Below are 18,458 nucleotides of genomic sequence, written 5' to 3'. Positions count from 1 at the left end.
TCCGTATGTGTGTGTTTCTGTCTCTGCGACCTGAGGGAATGGAGCCAGGACCTCACAAAGCAGCAGTACTGCCTGTGCAGTCTCCCGGGCCCAGCTTTCTACTTTGATCCTTGTTTGACAGGGAAATAGCCAGTGGCTTCATATTCGGAGGTGGAGGTTAGGAAGAACAGACACCCAGGGCAGGAGCACTTAGTGAGCGAGGCTGAGAGCTGACCACGGTGTCCACACAAGTAACCGCAGCACTAGCTGGGCCGGGTCTGTGCAAGGGTTTGGATCACAGGGCCTCAGAGCCTGCACGACTCCACTGCTCCTGGCAGATGATGATTTCTTATTGGCTTGAATGAGAAGCAGAGGCAGCATGAGAGCGAGACACGGGTGAGGAGAGTAAGACAGGATGGCTCCGCTTGTGTGAGGCTTCCCCTGCACGAGCTCCCACACCCAGGTCCTGCATCTGAGCTCTTGCGAGAGAACCGCTTCCCAGCCCCAGGGGACACTGGTTTTTACATGAACCAAGCTAAGGGTATTTTGGGGGAAATTTTTTTCAAAAAAAGGGATTTTTGGGATTTGGACCAACAGTTTAATACAAGTTTGGATTAATCTAGCAATGAAGTAGAGAATGGAACAAAAGCCAGTATAGAAATAATTAGGCTTGGGGGTGGGGCGGTAGCACAGCAGGTTAAGCACACATGACATGAAGCCCAAGGTCCTGCACAAGGATCCCGGTTCGAGCCCCTGGCTCCCCACCTGCAGAGGGGTCACTTCACAGGCAATAAAGCAGGTCTGCAGGTGTCTGTCTTTCTCTCCCGTCTCTTGTCTTCCCCTCCTCTCTCAATTTCCCTCTGTCCTGTTCAACAATAGCAGCAGCAATAACAACAAGGACATAAAAAATGGGGGGGAAGGCCTCCAGGAGCAGTGGATTCATAATGCAGGCACCGAGCCCCAGTGATAAACCCTGGAGGCAAAATAAATAAATAAATAAATAAATAAGTAAGTAAGTGAGTAATAATAATTAGGCTTTTGCAGTAATACAGGTGAGAGATGGCATCACTTGGAGCCAGGATGGAGACGGTGATAGAAATTAGATAGACTTTAGTTAGCTTTGAAGATGGTTTTAGATTGGGCAGGGTTTTCTGACCGTTGGGTATGAAAGTGGACTTCCGTATGAATCTTGGGTTTTTGATGAGGGTTGAGTGGAAGAAAGCTATAAACTGAGATGGGGAGAGAAGAGGTGGGGGGAAGGAAGGCTGAGGGTGGCTGAAATCCGCTCTGACCCATCAGGGATGCAGGCATAATGGGACAGGACTGGGGGGAGAAGTTCATGTTGGAGACATATTTAGAAGTCCTCAGGACAAAGATAACACTATCGTTAATTAATTCATCGTTACGCCTTTTTTTACTGCCACCAGGGTTATTACTGGGGCTGGTGCCATCACTGCGAATCCACTGCTCCTGGCGGCCATTTTTCGTTTTTGTTTTGTTTTTTTCTTTCTTTCTATTTTATTCGATAGATCAAAGAGAAATTGAGAGGGGAGATAGGGAGAGAGAAAGAGAGACACCTGCTTCACTACTGTGGGGTGTCCTCTGCTGCAAGTGGGGAGCAAGATTCGAACCCAGGTTCTTGCCGTGGTGATTGATGTGTATGTTCAACCAGGTGCCCTGCTGCCTGGCCCCTGAACACAGCGCTCAAAGCCACAGAGCTGGAAGAGCCATGAAAGGAAGGGATGTGTGCAGAGACAGCTTGGACTGAGTCTGCTTCTAGACCAGCGCAGTCAAGTGGATTTTGCAGTGAAGCAAATTGTGTTTGTTCCCCAGTGTCTGTAAGCACGGCAGTTACAGGGTGTCGTGACCAGTTTGTTAAATCGTGACTTTAATGAGAGTGAGGTCAGAGGGAGGCTAGAGAACCAGGGGAGGCTGTATACCTGTTCTCCCTGTTCTCAAACCGGGAATATTTCCAACTGCCGACGAGAGAGCTTTTAACGGGGAAATCTGGAGCAGGTCAGAGCAGTCACTTGTTGCAAGGAAGCCCCTGCGTGTGTGAGTGGGTGAGGTGTAGTGCGCACCTCAAAGCAGAGCCCAGGGCAGCGTCCTCGAGTGGAAGCAGTTATGTGCGTGTAGGTGCTGGCAGGCCTCTGATGGCGTGGGAGTGTGCAAACGACTTCTATTTCCACTGTGAAGAAGAAGTGATGCCATCAGCTGGTAGTGGCTGAGGGAGGAGTGTTGGATTATTGGATTGAGGAGAAGGTGTGGAAGGACTGTCCTGCAGGCTAGAGGCCAGTGTGTGGCCACGGGAGTAACTCACCGACGGTAGACTAGAAGTCAGCACATTCTCATTTTTGAATGTAACACCACAGTGGTGGAATGATTGCTTTTTTATTATTTATTTTTATTTTTATTTTTTTGCCTCCAAGGGTTATTGCTGGGGCTTGGTGCCTGCACCACGAATCCACTGCTCTTGGAGACCATTTTTTCCCCTTTTGTTGCCCTTGTTTTGTTTTTTTTTATTGTTGTGGTTATTATTGTTGTTGTTGCTGTTGTTAGATAGGACAGAGAGAAATCGAGAGAGGAGGGGAAGACAGAGAGGGGTGAGAAAGACAGACACCTGCAGACCTGCTTCACTGCCTGTGAAGCGACTCCCCTGCAGATGGGTAGCCGGGGGCTCGAACCGGGATCCTTCCACGGGTCCTTGCGCTTTGCGCCACGTGGGCTTAACCCAATACACTACCGCCCGACTCCCTAATTGTTATTTTTCTTTTCCTCTTGTTCCCTGCATGCATCCTGGAGTCTTTAAAGTGTAGGTATATCTATCTTGTAATTAGAGGGACATGCGTCATAAGGCAGCCAGCCATACCCCGTGAAGCTTAGCTCAGGGCAGGCTTACTATGTCTTACTCATGTCCCAACGCAGAAGAGCTAATTCGGGAGAAAGACGCATACTGCTCTGTGTCTCCCTCTAGGGCCGTGGATTTTAAAGAGAGTGACTTGGGAACTCAAGATGAGTTATCAGGTCTCAGAGTGCCAGGGAGCAGGGCTGAATCGTGAGAGATGCACGCCATTGTCCTCGTCCGTCAGGGCCTGCCGTGCAGTCCAGTGGCAGTCTGTCTGTCTCCTTTGGTGTCCTGCTCCTCCTACACACACAGTGCGTATACCAGCAGGTCCTTGGAAGACTGTGCCCAGCATCCTTGTCTTTCTTTGTTTCTCCTTCTTTCTCCTTCTTCCTCCTTCTTCCTCTTTTTTCCTCCTTTTTCCTCCTTTTTCCTCCTTCTTCTCCTTCTTCTCCTTCTTCTCCTTCTTCTTCTTTTTCCCATTTAACCAGAGCACTGTTCGGCTCTGGCTTACGGCAGGGGGATTGAACCTGGGACTTTGGGTCCTCAGGCATGGGAGTTTGTTTGCCTAAGCACTGTGCTATCTACCCTCTGCCCTCTTTGTTCGCTTCTCTGTTTCTTTTAAAGAAGGCATCCCCTTTTCTAGGGTAGGTCGATTAGATCTCAGATTTCGTCTGAGTAATGTGTCTGCTCTCTGCCCGTCGTGCTTTCTTAACGTGGCTAAGTTATCACTGTGCACTCCTGCTGCATCAATGGGAAGTCCTTCGACTGGATTCTCATCTCGAGGAGGAGTTGCTTCCGGGCTGGCGTGCGCTACTATGTGAGAGGTGAGACCCTTTCTTCCTGTTGCTCAGCGCCCGTCACACCTCTGCGTTTATCTCAGGGCGGCGTGAGCGTCATCTGTGTGTTACTCGCAGTGTTTGACAGACTTGCCCAAGCTTCCCGACTCCTGCTTTTGCCTCAGCGGCTGGCGAGTCCAGTGGCGCTGAGGTAGGCCGAGCTCTTGCTGCTTCAGAAGGAAGTGACCTTGTTACCTGTTGGCTGAGTTTCTGAGAACACAGCTGAACTCACTATAGTTGTCAGTAACGCAAACTCGGCAAAGTTCTTATCAGTCCTCATTTCTTTTTTTTTTTTTTTAATTTTTTATTTAAGAAAGGATTAGTGAACAAAAGCATAAGGTAGGAGGGGTACAGCTCCACAAAATTCCCAACACCCAATCCCCATAACCCACCCTCTCCCATGGTAGCTTTCCCATTCTCTATCCCTCTGGGAGCATGGACCCAGGGTCACTGTGGGATGCAGAAGGTAGAAGGTCTGGCTTCTGTAATTGCTTCCCCGCTGAACATGGGCGTTGACTGGTCGGTCCATACTCCCAGTCTGCCTCTCTCTTTCCCTAGTAGGGTGGGTCTCTGGGGAAGCGGAGCTCCAGGACACATTGGTGGGGTCTTCAGTCCAGGGAAGCCTAGCCAGCATCCTGGTGGCATCTGGAACTGCAAACTCTAGTGTAGTCCTGCTTTCAGGTATATATTTTGCAGTAGTTTATGGATACGTGTACACATAAGCTCTCTCTCACAGAAACTGGTGTATATCTAGGTTATGGATCAGTCCTCATTTCTTCGGGTGCACAACGCTGTTTCAGGTTTCAGGTTCACATGTGAGGCATTTATTTTCTAGACTTCAACAACATGCTGGTTAACACGTTTACGACATGTTAGTGTGTTAATGAACTCGAACCAAACATTTAGTTGCTATTTTTTTGCTACTTTTGTTACCAAATGTTTGTGTCTCTGTTACTGACAGTATTGTACGTGCCGCACATTTCCTCACAGTTTCCGACATACTGTGTTTTGGAGATATCTTCATAGGGATTACCCTCAAATTCTCCATCATATTCTTATTCTCAATCTTTCTTTTTAATGACTGCATTGTACTCCCTAGTGGTAATTTTGGATTTGAAAAAATAATTTTAGAAAACCTAGACAAGACTTTTATTTATTTTTTTAAACTTTAAAAAATATTTATTTTCCCTTTTGTTGTCTGTATTGTTTTTTATTGTTGTCGTTGTTAGATAGGACAGAGAGAAATGGAGAGAGGAGGAGAAGATAGGGAGAGAAAGACACCTGCAGACCTGCTTCACCACTTGTGAAGCGACTCCCTTGCAGGTGGGGAGCAGGGGGGTTGCTCGAACTGGGATCCTTACGCAGGTCCTTGAACTTTGTGTCACCTGCACTTAACTCACTACGCTACCACCTGACTTCCTATTTTTATTTATTTTTTAAAATAAAATCTTTATTAGTGATTCAATAATGATTGACAAGATTGTGGTACAAGAGGGATACAGTTCCCACCACCAGAGTTCCACATTCCTCCCCTCCACTGGAAGCTTCCCTATCCCCCATCCCTCTGGGAGTGTGGACCAAAGATCTACATGGGGAGCAGAAGGTGGGGGTTCTGGCTTCTGTAACTGCTTCTCCACTGGACCTGGGTGTTGACAGGTGGACCCACACCCCCAGCCTGTGTCTGTCTGTCCCTAGTGGGGCAGGACTCTGGGGAGGGGAGGCTCCAGGACACATGGGTGAGGGCGTCTGCCCGCGGAGGTCAGGTTGGCATTATGGTAGCATCTGCAACCTGGTAGCTGAAAAGCATTAAGATATAAAGCAGGACAAATTGTTTAATAATCAGGAACGTAAAGGTAAGAATAGAGCAGATGAGATTTGGGGTCTTCATGTTGGAAGAAGCTAGGAAGTCTGTTGTAGGTGTATTCCAAGGGGCCTGTGACTGTACTAATTTTTGCCTGAGCCTGACAGCTAACATGCAGATGGGCTAAAAGTGTTGTCTGGGGAGATGGTGTCAGAGTCGAGAATAGGACTAGAGAGTTAGATCTGGGCAGAGAGCAGCTCCCGAGTATGGGAGAGATTCTGTGCTTAGATTTTGGTCAGTAAAGCGGGGCCACTCTGCCCGCAGTGGCCATGAACACGGCGGCTCTCAGCGGTAACTAACGCTGAGTGGCTTCAGTTTTAAAACGCTATTTCTCAAACTGAGACCTACGCACATACTCAGATCTTTGAGAATTTTTTTCCTTAGAACACGTGCCAGGCTTGGTCGTACTATTTTACAGAATATCCCTTGAGTGACCTGAGTGGACAGAGCAATGACTTGTCCATAGGCCATCCGAGTTGGCCCCCAGCTGACGACTGGAGATGCCAGAGTAGGGCTCTGGTTCTGGCTCTGCCCGGCTGGCACACTCATGGAGTAGGAGAAGGGATCCTCAACATAGCTTACAAGAGTTGGACATAAAATCGGAAAACTGTGTCTTGAGTCTGAGGAACTTGTTTTAGAGGAATTATGTATAGATAGTTGACAGTATAGACAGTGCTGACCTCCCCTGCCTGTTAGCCGATGTTCAGTGCTGACCTCCCCTGCCTGTTAGCCCGTGCTCAGTACTGACCCCCCCCTGCCTGTTAGCCTGTGCTCAGTACTGACCTCCCCTGCCTGTTAGCCCGTGCTCAGTACTGACCCCCCCTGCCTGTTAGCCTGTGCTCAGTACTGACCCCCCCTGCCTGTTAGCCTGTGCTCAGTACTGACCTCCCCTGCCTGTTAGCCGGTGCTCAGTACTGACCTCCCCTGCCTGTTAGCCGATGTTCAGTGCTGACCTCCCCTGCCTGTTAGCCCGTGCTCAGTACTGACCCCCCCTGCCTGTTAGCCCGTGCTCAGTACTGACCCCCCCTGCCTGTTAGCCTGTGCTCAGTACTGACCCCCCCTGCCTGTTAGCCTGTGCTCAGTACTGACCTCCCCTGCCTGTTAGCTGATGCTCAGTACTGACGTCCCCTGCCTGTTAGCCGGTGCTCAGTACTGACGTCCCCTGCCTGTTAGCCGGTGCTCAGTACTGACGTCCCCTGCCTGTTAGCCGATGCTCAGTACTGACCTCCCCTGCCTGTTAGCCCGTGCTCAGTACTGACCTCCCCTGCCTGTTAGCCCATACTCAGTACTGACCTCCCCTGCCTGTTAGCCGGTGCTCAGTACTAACGTCCCCTGCCTGTAGCCCGTGCTCAGTACTGACCTCCCCTGCCTGTTAGCCGGTGCTCAGTACTGACGTCCCCTGCCTGTTAGCCCGTGCTCAGTACTGACCTCCCCTGCCTGTTAGCCCGTGCTCAGTACTGACCTCCCCTGCCTGTTAGCCGGTGCTCAGTACTGACCTCCCCTGCCTGTTAGCCTGTGCTCAGTACTGACGTCCCCTGCCTGTTAGCCGGTGCTCAGTACTGACCTCCCCTGCCTGTTAGCCGGTGCTCAGTACTGACCTCCCCTGCCTGTTAGCCTGTGCTCAGTACTGACGTCCCCTGCCTGTTAGCCGGTGCTCAGCTCTCCTCTTTAAGCCTGTTTACAGAAAGGCTTCTCTTAGCTGTCATGTCCATGCACTTGCTTGAGATTGATTTTTAGAGGTGTCTTTCCACTCATTTGAACTGACTTTGTTTTTTCTTTTTAAATTTTTATTGGTGATCTGACAGTGGCTTTCAGATTATGAGATACCAAGGACCTAGCTCCATAACACTGACCTGACTTCACTCCAAGATGAACTGATTCCATGCATTTTGGGTGCCTTTTTCATGTACTAGGTCTCGTTAATTTTTTGCCTCCAAACTAGGAATTGACTCTGAAGGCCACGCAGCTAACTTTGTAGAGACAGAGCAGATCGCACACTACAATGGGAGCAAGGCTTCGTTTGTGCAGGCAAGTTGTGTCCAGCTGAGATGCTGATTCTTGGTCATAATACTGACATTTCCCCACCCCCCTTTTAAAAGGAAATTTCTTTGTTTACCAATTGGAAAAATGTCAGCCCAAAGCAAGACTGCTCTGTCCGTCTGCCACTTACTTGCTTCCATTTGCTGCCCTTGCGCTAAATCATTCCCTAAGGGAGAGAGAGGGTAGAGAAGGCTATGCCAGGGGTGTGGAAGTGAACCGACCTGTCTGCTGGTCCTTCAGACGAGCTCCGAGCAGTGGGTAGGACACTGCCTTGCTCTTCCCTGAGAGAAAAAGCACTTCTGTTCCCTCCATCTGGAGCTGTGTACTGCTTGCTGCTCTAGAGGCTAAACATAGTTATGTGTTCACACACGTCTCCTGTTAAGAATGGATAAAGCAGTCTCCTAGTTTTACAATGTCAGCGTATATAACAGGCATGACTTGTTAATTTTTACTCGTAGATAAATTGATTTATTTTAGAATTTAGGGGAAACAGAACTGTCTACTACACAAGTGCCATGTATATAAAATCAGAAGAAGAAAGAGTCCTTTCCAAATGTATCCCCACAAAATATGAAAACGTGGACTCCTTTCCTAGTTGGTAGGTTGTTTTTTTTCCTTTGCAGTCATTGATAATGCGTGTACATGTCTGCATATATGTATGTACACACGCACCTCTGACATAAGTCAGCTCGGCAAGTCAAGTCTGTGTTTCCTTTTCACGTTTCTCTCTTTTATCTTAGACTCGAGGATCAATTCCAGTTTTCTGGTCTCAGAGACCAAACCTCAAGTACAAGCCAAGACCACAGATCAGTAAAGTAGCCAGTCACGTACGTATCTGCGCTTAGTCGTCGCGCCAAGACAGACACCCGGTGGCGTGACGGTTTGCTTTAGAGTATGTGCTTGTTGCCAGCCAGTCAGAATTCAGCAGTTTCCAGGTTTTCCCCCGGGTTCTGACACATACTAGACTTCAAAACCCATGTAGACGGTATGCGAAACGTGTGGACAGGCTCGGAATGACTCGATGAATCTAGATTTTAAGGCCTCAGAAAGACTTGCAGTTTTGTTTCGTTTTGATTTTCTTGTATTAGTGATTTAGTATTGATTCACAAAATTACAGACTAACAGGGGGACAAGTCTGCACCTTTCCCACCACCAGAGCTCTGTGTTCCTGTCCCCTCCACTGGAGGCTGCAGTGGTTCTCCCAAGGTCACAGATACAGGCTGACTGTTACTTCCATGCTGTCTGTGTGTCTGCCTGTCTGTCTGTCTATATCTGTCTGCCTGTTTTTTCTGTGGTGCTGCCTTCTCGTTTCTACGTCAAGCCTACACCTATTACTACTTCCAAATGTCCGTTTCCCCTCTTCTCTCCCCCGGTCCTGATGGAGTTGGAGTTCAGAGCCCTCTGCTCATCTTTCCCTAACATTGCTCCCCCTCTGGGAGTCTGGACCACAATTCTCCTTGGAGTGCAGACATGGGAGGTCTGGCTTCTATAATTACCCCTTTGCTGGACATGGGCATTGGCAGGTGGATCCACACCCCCAGCCTGTTTCTATCTTTCCCTAGTGGGGCAGGGCTCTGGAGAGGTACGATTTTGGGACATGGGGCCGGGTGGTGGCACACCTGGTTAAGTGCATGTGTTACAGTGCACAAGGACCCAGGTATGAGTCCCCAGCCCCCACCTGCAGGAAGAAAGCTTTGCGAGTGGCGAAGCCGTCTTGCAGGTGTCTCTCTGTCTCTCTCCCTCTCTATCCCCCCCCTTCCCTCTAGATTTCTGGCTGTCTCTATCCAATAAATAAATGAAGATAATAAAAAACATTTTAGGGGCCAGGTGGTGGTGCACCTGGCTAAGGGCTCACATTTCAGTGCTCCAGGACCTGGGTTCAAGCCCCTGGCCCCCACCTGCAGGGGAGGAAGCTTCATGAGTGGTGGAGCAGGGCTGCAGGGTCTCTCTGTTCTCCTTCTCTATCCCCCCACCCTCCTGATTTCTGACAGTCTCTATCCAATAAATAAATAAATAAAGATTTAAAAAACAATGCTATAAAAATCTTTAATGGTAAAAAAAAAAAAAAAAAAAAGATTTGGGACACACTGGTGAGGTCGTCTGCCCAGGGAAGTCAGGATGGAGTCATAGTAGCCAGTCTGAAACTTGGTGGCTAAAGGCCGTGAGTTATGAGACAGGACAAAATATTTAATAAGTGGCAACTAGAAAGTAGGAACAGAAGGAGCAGAGCAGATAAGAATCGGGATTTTAGGGTGGGAAGAAGCTAGGAGGCTACTTTAGGTGTGTCACAGGGTCCCGTGACCTTAGTAATTTTTGTCTGAGCCTGAATTTTAACATGGAGGTGGACTAAGAATATTGAGAGTAGGCCTAGAAAGCTGGGTTAGTCTCCCAAACTTGAGGAGAACATATAGATGCAGGTAACTACCACATCAGTCTCACCCGGGGCCCATGTCTATTCCTGTTTAGCACGGGAGCCTGTGTGGTCTCTGAGTCCCTGTCAGTCTGCGCTCGCAGTCCACGGGCACAGCTGGGAACATTCCAGGCTGCACTCGTTTCAGGACCCGTCCTAAGACTTGCAAATTTGTGTCATATGATGTTTAGTGGTGAAACTGGGGCAGCTCAGAATAGGATAGCTTATAATCACTGTTTACTGCATGGCATTTAGAATTTCTCAAAGAGGTGCTTTCATACTAAGGTCATTGCTGGAATACAGAGATGGGAGGTATAAGGGCCTAGTTTAGAAGTGTTCATAAATGTTGGTATAAAGTAAACTGGCAGAACACCAACATCTTTTCTTTCATCTCTAGATGGATGGCTTCCAAAGGCATTTTGATTCACAAGTAATTATTTACGGGAAGCAAGTCGTCATCAATCTGGTATGTTTCTTACACGTTTTTTTTTTGGGGGGGACAGAACGAAGTCAAAGTTTGTTTAGTGTATGGTAACAGTGATAGTTGTAGCTATTGTTAAGTTTGTAATCTAGGGTGTTAAGTATTCACGTAGCTGTGTGACCGTCAGCTCTGACCGTTCCCAGAAGCCTTTGTGGCACCAAAGGCAAAGTGGCCGTTACTTCCCAGCAGCCTCCCCCCCTAGCCCTGCTCCTCAACCTCCCTGCATTCCTACGGACTTCCTGTACGAGCGCCCCAGCCGAGAGGCCCAGTGTCGGTTGCTCTTCTGTCTTGCGAGCTTCAGTCAGCGCAGTATTTTAGGGCGCATCCATGTCCTGGCAAGTACCAACGTCTCCTTCCTTCCTTTTTTTTTTTTTTTTCCTTTCTCTTTTTCTTTTCACACTGTTTTCGCTCTTGTGAACAATGCTGTGAAAAATTGATGTGCAAGTCTCTGTCTGAGTTCCTATTTGAATTCTTATCTTTCCATCACTTTCTTAGTTTTCTTTCTCTTGTTATTTGCTTCTTTCGGTTCTAATTAGAAAAGAGTTTGTATGACTTTAGCTACTTAAAATTTATTAAGATTTATCTTGTGACCTAACACAGTCTGTTCCGTAGACTGTTGACACACCCCTTAGAGAACGTGTATTCTGTATTTGAGTGTAGTGTTCTGTTCAGGCTCTCTGTTTTCTGATTTAGCTTTTTTGGTTTTATCTGTACAACTTTTACATGGTTTGTTTTAGAGATACAACCTCTTCTTTATGATGCCAGCTGCCTTATCACTTACATTGCCAATGGACTAGTGTCCCTTAGCTAAAGTCCACTAGACCCCCCCTCCCATTCAGCCCTCCCACCTCCAAGAACCCCCCCCTTTGCCCATACAGTCCCCTCCACCTCCAAAACTGCCCCGTTTGGTGACCTCAATTCTGTGGTTAGCATCTAAGGTTTGTTTTCATTTGCTTTTGTTCCTGGCTTGCTTGCTTCGAGTACCCTGATTTCTTAAAGAATCTTACCCTAGCTTCTTAGCAGGCGTTATTTCAATGGTCTTTTTCTATTGATTTAAAAAATAATTATTGACTTATATTTACTCCATGTGAGAGTTGGGAGAGAGAGAGGGAACGAGCAGAGCACACCGGTACATGGAGCCCAGGGAGAGAGAGAGGGAATGAGCAGAGCACACCGGTACATGGAGCCCAGGGATGGAATCGGGAACTTCGGGCATCAGACCGAGGTCTCCGCCATGTTCCCATCTGGCCAGTGGTCTGCTTACATCTGCACCAGAAGCTTCCTGTTCTGCATGCCTGTTGGTTTGTGATCTTTGGTGTCTGCCACTTTGCTGCTTCCGCTCAGTCGTGCGAGACCGAGATAAAGCAGTCCTTGAGGGCGCACAATACAAATAAGGTCAGACATAATCCCTCCAGTTGGAAACAAAGAACCGAGTTGGTACTGCTGCAGACCAAGGTTACCACTGGTGAGGGAGAGGGCAGTCAGGGCAAGTACAAATGCTGAGAGACTTCCAGTTTCAAGGGGTGTGTGTGTGTGTGTGTGTGTGTGTGTGTGTGTGTGTGTGTGTGTGTTTTCTCTCTCCTTGATGGGGCATTTACTGGTTGATTGCTTTTCAGAGCTCACTCAAAGTTGGGTTCAGACAGCTCTTTGATTATTTCCTTGTGAGGAGACAGGAATGTGGAGCCCTGTAGTCTGCCTTTTTGCTGATGTCACTCTCTCCTTTGTGAAGTGAATCTCAAAGCAAGCAGAGGTGTTTCTGATTCTTGCAGGTTAACCAGAAGGGCTCAGAGAAGCCACTTGAGCAGGCCTTTGCAACAATGGTGTCGTCCTTGGCGAGTGGGATGATCAGGTAGGTGCCCACTAGAGGGGGCTGCTGCTCTTCCCGCCCAGACGTGCAGTCCGCAGAGGGGCACGTGGCCTCCCCACGGGCTGCACACTGCTCTTGTTCTGTTGTTCTTCAGTCAGAAAAGTCAAACTGTGTTGGTTGACATGGCCTTTTTTCTGGTATGTTATGTACATTGCAGAATAACTTCCTACCAGTCTAGTTTTAGTTTGAATTTTGTGAAAGCTTAATCCCTGGTTAAAAATCGCTTTCTTTAGGGTTTATGATGCTGTAGTTACAGTCATGAATTCCAGTTCTTCGTAATTGGTTTGGTCTCTGTGGCCCCAGCTGTCACGCCATTTCTGTCTGGACTAACTGCTCTCCTGCCCTGCAAGTCACTAGGGAGCAGTGGCAGATCTGTGCGCCCTTGCCAGAAGTTGGCGATGGGGGCAGGAGTGTGGGGGAGGCCATAAAGCGCCGGCAGTGGCCCAGGAAGGGCACAGGCAGTCGCTCAGAAGCTAGAAGGGTCCCTGCTCCTTGTACGTGAGGCTCCAAAGTGACTCTGTGCTGGGTGTTCAGCCGGGCACTTTGCAGCACAGACTAGCTGGCTCTGCCTGAGCTCGTGTCTCTAGCATTTTGCTAGGGATCTAGGAGAAGCTGTCAAGGCAGAAGAGTGTGTGTATAGACTTGTGTGTTTTCTCTTCATTAGATGTGAGCACATATAGGGTGTGTGTGTGTGTGTGTGTGTATGTGTAGTGGTAAACCCAGGATGAAGGAGTCTTCACTGTCCCCAACAACTAGGGATTTTTTTGTGATATATATGTTGATAAAAATCAACTTGTGAAAGTATTATAATTGTCAGCAGGAGGAAGATAAATAATGTTTTCTCAGTTTCTGAATATCTTTTTTGTCTGGCAGATATATCGCCTTTGACTTCCATAAGGAGTGCAAACATATGAGGTGGGATCGGCTGAGCCTGCTGCTGGATCAGGTAGCGGAGACGCAAGATGAGCTGAGGTGAGCTGAGGGGAGGCGTGCGCATGTGCTGTCTCCGTGCTGGTGCCCACGAGGCTGCCCGCTAAGCCAGACGGAAGCCTGAATCTAGGAATGCGTCTGCCTTTCTGTCCTTCCTGTGTGCATAGTTGTAGGGCTGGCAATCCACACGGGCTTTTTCCACATTAGCTGCCCAGAAGCGTATAAAGCATGGACGGCTGGTGGAATGAATGCCTGGTGGAAGGCACATCTTCACCAGGGGGTGGGAGTCTGGCTTCACTCCCTGGCGCCACGTGGGGTTGCCACAGACGACCCGGGGAGCCCGCTGGAGGGCGCAGTACTGCCATATTGCTTATTTTTCTATTTCTCCCTCTTTCCTCTTTCTCAAAATTTCAGAATGGAAAATCGGGCTTAGGAGATCACTCCAGAGTATCACACGTTAGAATATTTTGATTAAAAAAGGAAGAAAATGGGGACCAAAGGGAGGTGGTTCAGTGCTAAAAGCACACGTTACGCATGTCTGAATCTGGGCACGCTGCTTCTCCCCAGTCGCAGCCTCTCAGCAACAAGGCAGTAGTCACTGGCTGGCTGTGGTGCAGCTGTCGGATGACAGTTGAAAAGGAGAAAGCCCACTGACTTGTGGTACCTGGCTGCTACACCTGAGACACTGCATTCCACACTGTTGGGCGCTGGAGAATCAGGACTTGCTTTCTGTGTTCCCCTATGCAGAAGGCATCATGACTTTTCAGACAACCTACTATTTGCATCTGTTGCTGATTTTTAAAAAGGATTCAGAATGTTTTCGGGAGCAGGGATAGTGTGGCGACCTCAAGTTCAGTCCTTGGCGCTGCAGAAAGTGCGAGCCGAGTGGCACCAAGGCCTCTCATAGATGTCAACACTGGGCCAGGGCAGTGGATGGATGGCGGTAAAGCGTGTGTCTTGCTGTGTGAGGTCTTGACTTTGATCCACTGCACCAGATAAACGGCAGACAGAATGAGGAGAACTCATTCTTTGGTCATCTCCACCTTCCCCCTTCTGTCCTCCCCTCCCCCCCAGATTTTTTTTTAAAAAATATTTATTTGTTTTCCCTTTTGTTGCCCCTGTTGTTTTATTGTTGTAGTTATTATTGTTGTTCTTGATGTCGTCGTTGTTGGATAGGACAGAGAGAAATGGAGAGAGGAGGGGAAGACAGAGGGGAGAGAAAGACAGACACCTGCAGACCTGCTTCACCGCCTGTGAAGCGACTCCCCTGCAGGTGGGGAGCCAAGGGCTCGAACCAGGTAGATTTACTTTTTAAACATTTATTTATTCCCTTTTGTTGCCCTTGTTTTATTGTTGTAGTCATTATTGTTGTTGTTGTTGGATAGGACAGAGAGAAATGGAGAGAGGAGGGGAAGACAGGGGGAGAGAAAGACAGACACCTGCAGACCTGCTTCACCGCCTGTGAAGCGACTCCCCTGCAGGTGGGGAGCCGGGGGCTCGAACCGGGATCCTTATGCCGGTCCTTGCACTTGGCGCCACGTGCGCTTAACCAGCTGCGCTACCGCCCGACTCCCCAGATGTTTTTAATGTACAGTATGTAGCCTGCTTCAGAGATTCTGACTCAGCTTTTATCAAGACCAAGCTTCTTCGTTTTATTGAGTGACTCAGAGGACCGTGTGTCAGTACTGTCAAGCGATCATTGCTTTTTGGTTGCCTCTGCTTTTCAGACTTCTTTGTCGCTCGTGGAAACAAATGGACGCACCTGAAGCGCAGCTCTTGTGTCTGGCTGTTTTCGTTCTGTAAAATGCCGTTGCCCTCGATACTGAGGGCACCCGTGTTAGAAGAGGTCTGTCCGTAACACAGACCTTAATGCGAGCGGCTGCCGTGGGTGCGAGGGTGTTTATAGGAACGTGTCTCAGTTATTTTCTAGTGGACGCTGTTGGCGAGGTGGTGGCCAGCCAGGAAGGAGTGTTCCGGAGCAACTGCATGGACTGTCTGGACAGGACCAACGTCATCCAGAGCCTGCTGGCTCGCCGCTCGCTTCAGGCCCAGCTGCAGGTGCGTCTCCCGCTCCCTCTGACCCGCAGCAGTGGGGCAAGATCTTGCAGGAAACGCACCTTTTAATCCCTCCACGCCAGCGGCACGGGAGAGGCGTCTTTGTTGCGCGTCTTCCCATAGCGGCCACGTGCACTGCCCTCCTGGGGCTCACTCCAGAACATGGAGCTGCTGGGTAGAACCATGGTGTCACGCCTGAGAGGGTCGGTCCCTCTGTGCTGACCTCACAGTGGCGAGTAAACCCACGTCACAGCGCTCCTGCCACACCGAGCGCTCTTACCTTTACCTCTCAGTCACACAGTGCAGTGCTTCAAGGTTCTTTTCATTGTTATCTTTTCTGTTGACTGGCAAGTGTGGACCTTGACATTAGCTCCCACATAACTGTGTGATGCAGCTTCGACTTACCTCTTCAGACCGTACTGTTGAGGAAAATAAGTGTGAATATTTCTTCCTGCTTACATATGGAGTGTACGGTACCCCAGAGCCTAGACTTTAGGTCACATGGACGTTGTCATGCAGAGCAAGCAAGACGCACCCCTGGGTGGCCTCTTGCCCTGAATCATCAGTGAGTGAGCGTTCATTTCACTGCCGACAGACACCGACGCCCAGGAGGGAGCTTAGGGGCTCCGTGCCCCCCAGAGCGGAACGCCAAAGGCGTGTTGGTCTGTTCTGTGTCCTGGTTGGCTGCTTGGCTGGTTTGCTTCAGTTCCTGGTTTTCACTAGAAACACTGTCAGGAATGCCCAGTCTCCATGTTGACTAACCAGACCCTGTTCAAATAGTTTCTCTAGCTCGTGTCTAAATCGTTTTCATGCTGCAGAAACCATCAGACCTGGGCGGGAACCTCCCAGTGGAGAACCCGTCAGCGTGGAGTCTCCAGGCGAGAGAGGGGGTGGGGGAGCGCGTGCCTGTGTCGTATCTGAGGGTGGGGTTGCCCCGTCTGAGATACAAAGAGCAAATTGTCTGACACGGGCAGTGGCCGTGCTGGTCCTGAGAGGGCGGGAGTCTAAAGCACGGGGCTCCCTCCGCTGTCAGCGAGCGGTTAGAGGGCGGTTCATGCGGGCAGCTTGTGGGGAGGCGGACTCGTGGCGGCCGTGGATTCTCCAAGAGCCCCTGAGGCAGAGGGTAACTTTGGAGCGAGGGAGCCCGAGGTAGGTGACCTGTCAGGAGGGTTTAAGATGAAGGGGACGGAAGATAGAGTGGTGGGGAGGAATAATTAATGGCTGCAGTCCTGCGGCAAGCCTTGACAGCTCCCTCTCCCTCTTCCTTTCCCCTCCCTCTCTCATGAGCTGCGGCCATCCCTGTGTGCGGATGCTGGTTTGTGGCGCTGGCTCAGTGGAGAGTGGGGCGCCGGGGAGCCGCCTCGAGTGCGGGAGAGGGCCATGGAAGCTGTTTGTGGGCGTGCGGCCGCATGGCTCACCTCGGGGACTGGGCCTCCAGCCCTGGATGTCTGCACAGGGCAGTCCTGAGCGTGGCTGTGGTTCTTGTTCTTGTTCCAGAGACTCGGAGTCTTGCATGTGGGACAGAAACTCGAAGAACAAAGTGAATTTGAGAAGATCTACAAAAATGGTAGGCATTCACTTCAATAGAAGCAGAGTGTTGCCGCCACTTTTTCTGTCTGAATATTTTGGATTTAGAACCCTGGTTGTCATTTTAATGACTTTCAGCTCATTTCCCTTTTTCTCTCTTTCTTTCTTTTTTTTTTTTTTTCTTACACAGCCTGGGCTGACAACGCAAACGCTTGTGCCAAGCAGTATGCAGGGACTGGTGCCTTGAAGACTGACTTTACCAGGCAAGCCATGCTTTCAGATTCGCTTTCCAGACCAGTGCCTCAGTCCTGGCGTGTGCCAGGGTCACTAGGACGGTGTTTCGATGGGCTGCAGCAACAAATTGGCAGTCGCCGGGCCTCATTTCAGATCAGGGTTAGGATTGCTAGAGGCGATTCCAGGGTGCTGGGTTCTTAGCTTCCGCAGGCGACTCGGATGCCCATGCCCAGGCAGGGCTGAGAGCCACGTGCTTCAGTTCTCCTCCAGCCTGACCGCACACCTGAAATGTGCCAGCTAGATTCATCTGGTCGCCGTTAGGGCCCAAGGGTCTGCATTTCTGTAAAGCACTCAGGGTACCAGTGCTGGGTGTTTAATTTTTGTCATAATCACTGCAGCTTCACTGCTCCAAACTGACTTACCCAAATGGAGAGACAAAGAGATAAGAGTGTAGTGGGGCCCAGCTCGAGCCTGGGAGGTGCCCCGTAAGGTGGTCAGCACACTCCCCAAGCGAACCACCTCGCTGGCCAGCCCGGCACCAGCGCTGTAATGCTGCTCCCACAGAATGCGGAGAGCTCAGCGCTTTGCCATTTGCTGGACATGCAGTTGTGTCTTTTTCTGATTCCCTGGCGACAAAATAAGGTCTCTAGTCTCTTTGCAGCTTCATATATGGCTCATAGCCTGGGCTAGGTGTTCTGTCTGTTCTCCAGAGAACAGCTTAGTTCTGGCTTGTGGTCGTATGGGAGATTAAACCTGGGGCTTTGGAGTCTCCAGCATGAGAGTCTCTTTGCAGAACCATTATCCCATCTCCTCCATCCTGTCTCTCTTCTTATTTCATGTCTGTACCTGCGTCTGTCCCCCACACACACACACACACACTTTGTGTTTTGCTAGTGTTTTAGGAGAATGCATGTTTCTTGGACCTACTATTACTTTATTTTATGAGGTTTTTTAAATTTCATTTTCAGGAATAGTCTTTTGAAACTTTTCTCATGCAGTTGTCTCCATGCCACATCCTTACTGACCCTAAGACTGAGAACTTAGTGTGCAGATCTGTGACTCACCCTAAGACTGAGAGCTTAGTGTGCAGATCTGTGACTGACCCTAAGACTGAGAACTTAGTGTGCAGATCTGTGACTCACCCTAAGACTGAGAGCTTAGTGTGCAGATCTGTGACTGACCCTAAGACTGAGAGCTTAGTGTGCAGATCTGTGACTGACCCTAAGACTGAGAGCTTAGTGTGCAGATCTGTGACTGACCCTAAGACTGAGAGCTTAGTGTGCAGATCTGTGACTCACCCTAAGACTGAGAGCTTAGTGTGCAGATCTGTGACTGACCCTAAGACTGAGAACTTAGTGTGCAGATCTGTGACTCAGAACTTGGTTCCTTTCAC

At 49.4% G+C, this 18,458-nt stretch overlaps 1 protein-coding gene across 1 annotated transcript in view; it reads left to right on the top strand.

Annotated features, from left to right (window-relative positions):
- SACM1L (SAC1 like phosphatidylinositide phosphatase) overlaps nt 1-18,458 on the top strand; it is a 36,463-nt gene that overhangs the window by 11,654 nt on the left and 6,351 nt on the right. The window contains 9 exon segments of the mRNA XM_007531435.3: nt 3,547-3,648; nt 7,464-7,549; nt 8,302-8,388; nt 10,369-10,437; nt 12,222-12,301; nt 13,193-13,291; nt 15,169-15,307; nt 16,802-16,871; nt 17,022-17,094. Coding sequence (XP_007531497.3) covers nt 3,547-3,648; nt 7,464-7,549; nt 8,302-8,388; nt 10,369-10,437; nt 12,222-12,301; nt 13,193-13,291; nt 15,169-15,307; nt 16,802-16,871; nt 17,022-17,094 — 805 coding nt within the window.

The sequence above is a fragment of the Erinaceus europaeus genome, chromosome 12 (genome assembly GCF_950295315.1).
Source record: "Erinaceus europaeus chromosome 12, mEriEur2.1, whole genome shotgun sequence".
NCBI classification, from domain to species: domain Eukaryota; kingdom Metazoa; phylum Chordata; class Mammalia; order Eulipotyphla; family Erinaceidae; genus Erinaceus; species Erinaceus europaeus.
Note: the sequence above shows the minus strand (reverse complement) of the source record. Positions and strands in the feature narration are given on the sequence as shown.